The sequence below is a fragment of the Hibiscus syriacus genome, unplaced genomic scaffold (genome assembly GCF_006381635.1).
Source record: "Hibiscus syriacus cultivar Baekdansim isolate YM2019G1 unplaced genomic scaffold, ASM638163v2 tig00111394_pilon, whole genome shotgun sequence".
Classification (NCBI taxonomy): domain Eukaryota; kingdom Viridiplantae; phylum Streptophyta; class Magnoliopsida; order Malvales; family Malvaceae; genus Hibiscus; species Hibiscus syriacus.
This window is the reverse complement of record NW_024063080.1, coordinates 387942-393081: the sequence shown is the minus strand read 5'-3', so window position 1 is coordinate 393081 and position 5140 is coordinate 387942. Positions and strand designations below refer to the sequence as shown.

Here is a 5140-nt window from a genome sequence, read left to right as displayed (position 1 = left end):
AGACGATCAGTGTCGGCTCTCCTGCCCTTTGCAGAAACAGGGAGGTCCCTTTGGTTGCGTTACAACTAGCCTAGCTTTGCCATTAAAACTACCAAGTGCGGCAAAAGACACAGCTGGTACTTTTCCCTTTTCATTCATATGAACACCTTTCACAACGTTTGTCTTAGATCTCTTCTTCCTGGTATTAGTATTGTCTTGTGCCATGTCATTACAGGTGCATAGATGGTGGATGCTAAAAGCTCCTGGCAATGGCTATGTCTTGTTGTTTTGGGGCAGCTGTTGTTCAAATAAACGGGGTTTACGTCCCAATTACCTATGTTCGAAGTGCTGTAGCAAAAGGAGCTGGTCAGTATTTTTCCCTCCCAGAAAAAAGTATCCACTCCTCTTTGGTTTTACATTTTTCTGACATGTTTGATGAAATTGTAGTTTGTTTAGATGGAAGCCCCCCAGCTTATCATTGGGATAAGGGATACGGAACTGGTGTAAATAGTTGGTTGATTCAGCTTGAGGTTTGTCCAACACTAATAGGTTTGGTTTGGTTTTACACAAAACAATCACAAATTTAATTTAACTTGTGTTTTTCCAGGGAGGAGGATGGTGCAATAATGTCACTAGTTGCCTGGTTCGTAAAAGTACTCATCTAGGCTCATCTAAGAGAATGGTCAAGCAAATTCCTTTCTCTGGCATATTGAACAATAAACATCTGTTTAATCCAGGCATGACCTTTTGCTGTGTTCTTTTCCCCTTCCAATATTTGTTTGCCACCCCAGTTTAACAGGTTTTATTTGGATTTGTAGACTTTTACAATTGGAACAGAGTCAAGGTCAGATATTGTGATGGATCATCGTTCACCGGCGACGTTGCGGCCGTCGATCCACATACTAATCTTCATTTCAGAGGTACGAGGGTCTGGCTTGCTGTCATGGAAGATCTATTGAGCAAAGGAATGAGAAATGCAGAAAATGTAACATAATTAACATTGTTTTTTGCCTTCTTCTTGATTTATTTGTTCTTGGGCTAATGATTTCTTTGTGTAGGCTGTTATGTCGGGATGTTCGGCCGGCGGATTGGCGTCGATTTTGCACTGCGATAGCTTCCGAACCCTCCTACCTATGGGTACTAAAGTAAAATGTATTTCAGATGCTGGTTATTTTATCAATACGTAAGCTCATTTGTAGGACCTTCTGCCTGGATCTTGTGTTGAAGCATATATACATTTGCTAATTGCATTGTAATTGGTTGTTTTACAGGAAAGATGTCTCCGGAGGACATTACATTCAAACCTTGTTCCACCAGTTAGTCCAAACACACGTACCCATTCTTTCTCTCTTTCTCCTCATATGAATTCTTCAGGTTGAGTTAACCGTATCATATGTCCCCAAACTACGACTCTCATTTTAAATTGGTCTTTAAACTTTTTGAGTATTCTAGTTTCATCTTAAACTATGACTCTCATACTAAATTAGTCCTTAAACTTTTGAATCTTTCAATTTTTTCCCCAAATTCATCCAAATATGTAATTAGTTTCAACCAATACTTTAACCTAAATTTAGTTTATTTAGTTTTTAAAACATATAATAATATACCTTGGGCTAACAGTTTTATTAACAATGGATGTGATTAGTATATACGCATACTTTGGGATGAAACTGGAATGTTCAAAATGTTTGGGGACCAATTTAGAATGAAGGTCATAGTTTTGGGATGAAACTGAAATGTTCAAAAGTTTGAGGACTAATTTAGAATAATAGTCAAAGTTTAAGGATGAAATTGGAATTTTTAAAAGTTTAAGGACTAATTTAAAATAAAAATCATAATTTGAGGACATGTGATGCAATTAACTCGTAGAAGTTATATGTATGTATGATGTTATTTACTTTCTTTCTGAAGGGATCAGCAAAGAATTTGCCACCATCTTGTACTTCGAGAATGAAACCTGGTCTAGTGAGTGCTTCTATTCCATTCTTCTCCATTTCGACCTGTGATGATGTTAGCAATACTCATCCACGCACAATTTGCAGTGTTTTTTCCCACAATACATGGCACAGCAAATACAAACACCACTTTTCTTCATCAATGCAGCATATGATTCGTGGCAGGTTTGCTCTTCTCCATTTTTCTAATAAAAATCATCTTACCGAGCAAAAAAAAAAAAAAAAATCTGCATAGCAAGTAGACAAACTTTGCAAAACTCGAGCGTTTGTTTTCCATTCAGATACGAAACATTTTGGCACCTGGCATTGCTGATCCCCGAGGCCACTGGGAGAGCTGCAAGCTTGATATAAAGAACTGCGTGCCCAGCCAAATCAAAGTAATGCAAGGTGACTCACTCAACCTGTTTTACACTCATCAAACACCCCTAGTCATGGATCTGATGTGTTGTGCGTGTTTCAGATTTCAGGTTGCAGTTCTTAAGTGCAGTGGTTGGGGTTGGCAGGTCCACATCAAGAGGAATGTTTATAGACTCATGCTTTGCCCATTGCCAAACGGAGATGCAAGAGTTATGGTTTATGCCTGACTCCCCATTGTTGAATAAAACCGTAAGCCCATAACGCCTGCATTTACATTGATATTTGTTTTGGAAACACGAAATTGAAACTGAATTGTGTGTGCAGAAAATTGGAAAGGCTGTTGGAGACTGGTTTTACGATCGTAATCCGTTCCAAAAGATAGACTGCGCTTATCCATGCAACCCAACTTGCCACAACCGCGTTTTTGATAATCCACATGCACATCATTTCTAGATTTTCTCACCATGCAGTCCATATTTTATACTCATACATACATACATACACATAAAGTAGTAGTAGTAGCAAATATATGATTGGTTAAATGAAATTAGCATTGATCAAGTCCCCTCTGAATAAGCAAAAGGCCACCACTGCACTCAACTTGTGTGCTGGGTTGCCTCCATTTGTGTACTGATATTATTATTCTCATTCTTAATAAATCAGTTCTCTTTTTTACAATTATTGTTTCTGGTATATTTCCATTTCTTGAGGGAAAGGAATGAAAGTTTCAGTTAACCTATCAAACTATATATCTTATTTAATTTTAAGTTTTTATAAATTGCAATTATTTTAACCTAGCCAAAACATATATTTTATTTAATTTTAAATTTTTATGATATAAAAATAAATAGTTCATATATCAGTTAATGAAAATAACTTGAAAACGTTACATATAGGATTGAAAAACGATGAGATTTGGTTTTTTAAGGTAAAGAATGCTACTAATGACCATAATTTCTTTTATATTCATCCAAATCAAATTGTTATAACTTTTAACATAATACACAATTTTTGTTTATATTCGTCCAAATTAAACTTTTATAGTTTCTCTACAGAATCCTAAATGTTTTTACGGATGTTATCAAAATTGTCTCAGTCTCTCAAATATTTTTTAAATCCTAAACAAAAACTTAAAGGTAGGTCTCTAATTTCACTACTTTGAGCAATTAATTTAATATTATATTAATAAATTATAAAAAAATGATTAAATTTTGTCGAACACATTATTTTTCATTATTTTCTTAAAAAACACCTTAAATACAATTAAGAGACAATAAATATTAAAAAAAATGAATATGGGTATGATACAAGCTTAATTTTGAATAATAAATAAATAATAAAGAATTGTGTATTATTTTATCGTTAGATTGAGATTAGAGAAGACTAAAAGTTAAAGAATATTTAATAAATTGAAGAATGAAATTTAAAAAAAAAAGAAAAAATGATTAAATTTAATTAAAAATTAAATGAATTAATGAGAGATATGAAAAAAGATGGTCAAAATTAAAAAATTTATGAAACTAAAAACAAAATTAGAGAGCTAAATTATAAATATACAAATTAAAGATTCTAATTATAAATATAAAGGTTAGAGACCCCAATTATAAATATAAAAGTTGGGGCCTGAGCAAACGATAGTTCAAGGTGCTCCCCTCATATATTTTTTTATCCATGGGCTGGACTGTGCCTAATAAAAATAAATATATTTTCTCTAAATTTAATTATAAAAATATTTAATATAAATGTCATATTATATTTTTAAATTAAAAAAATATAATTAGCATGCTAACCATATAGATGGGCACGGGTTCGAAACCCGATGGGTTTCGACCCGACCCGATCTTATTGGGTTGAGTTTTTTTTTAAAAAAACTTTTGGGTTTGGGTCGAGTCGATTAGGTTTTTTAGAAGTTATGTTAGTACTGAATTGAGTTTGAGTTAGGGTCAAAAATATTCTATTTTACCTGTCAAAATATAATTTTATCTTATATATTTAAAGATAATTATAATAATACACATCTATATATTATTTTTTTTAATTAAATCTCTATTTTTTATTAAATAAAAGTAATATTTTTATAAATATATTATTTTGAATCGAATAAAGTTTGATTTGAGTTTTATCTAAAAAAGGGTTAGGTTCAAGTAAGATGAAAATTGTATACTTTTCAAATCAAACTTGAATCGAATAGAGGATATATAATTTTTAGATCGAATAGAATAGACTAAAAACTGATCTAATCTGAGCTAAGTGCATCCCTAGTGAAGCCCGAAAAAATTATACCATTATCATAGTGATGTCATGCATACATATCTATCAACGCAACGGTAGGTGAGATTACTGTAGCATGCATTATCGATGCACTTAACTATGAGCCTAACACGTGTTTAGAATTTTTTTTTGCAGCTATGAAAAAAGGTGGAAAAGTGAAGAATAATAATAAAAAAAATTGCGTCTGATTTTGTATTTTTCAATTTGTCAATTATTAAATATTTATTATATAATTTATATAATTTTCATATGTACAACTTTTAATATATTTCAATATTTTTATTTTATTTTTTATTTTTTATATTATTTTTTATTTTTAATCGTGTTTAATTGTTTTTTTAAAATCATATTTATAGCATATCCTAATTCATTTTACATTATGCATAATTTGAGATAATTTTAAAGAAAAATTATTTAAATATATATTAAAATATTTTTTCATTTTATTCAAATAATAATAATTTTTAAATTTTTATAATGTATTTAAAAAAATTAGACAATTTTATAATAATTGACCAAAGTCGACACGATTATCAATTTTGATTTAATTATTTTAAAAAATATTTAATAAAACTTAT

General features: G+C 31.0%; 1 protein-coding gene across 1 annotated transcript; it reads left to right on the top strand.

Annotated features, from left to right (window-relative positions):
- Nucleotides 1-217: 217 nt before the first annotated feature.
- Nucleotides 218-2893, top strand: LOC120160979 (pectin acetylesterase 8-like). The gene is given in 12 exon segments (XM_039171293.1): nucleotides 218-286; nucleotides 289-345; nucleotides 427-509; nucleotides 587-716; nucleotides 798-964; nucleotides 1038-1162; nucleotides 1251-1311; nucleotides 1891-1944; nucleotides 2022-2099; nucleotides 2216-2321; nucleotides 2395-2540; nucleotides 2616-2893. Coding segments are annotated over 12 exon segments (1200 nt in total). The 5' UTR covers nucleotides 218-222; the 3' UTR covers nucleotides 2745-2893.
- The last annotated feature ends 2247 nt before the right edge of the window (nucleotides 2894-5140 follow it).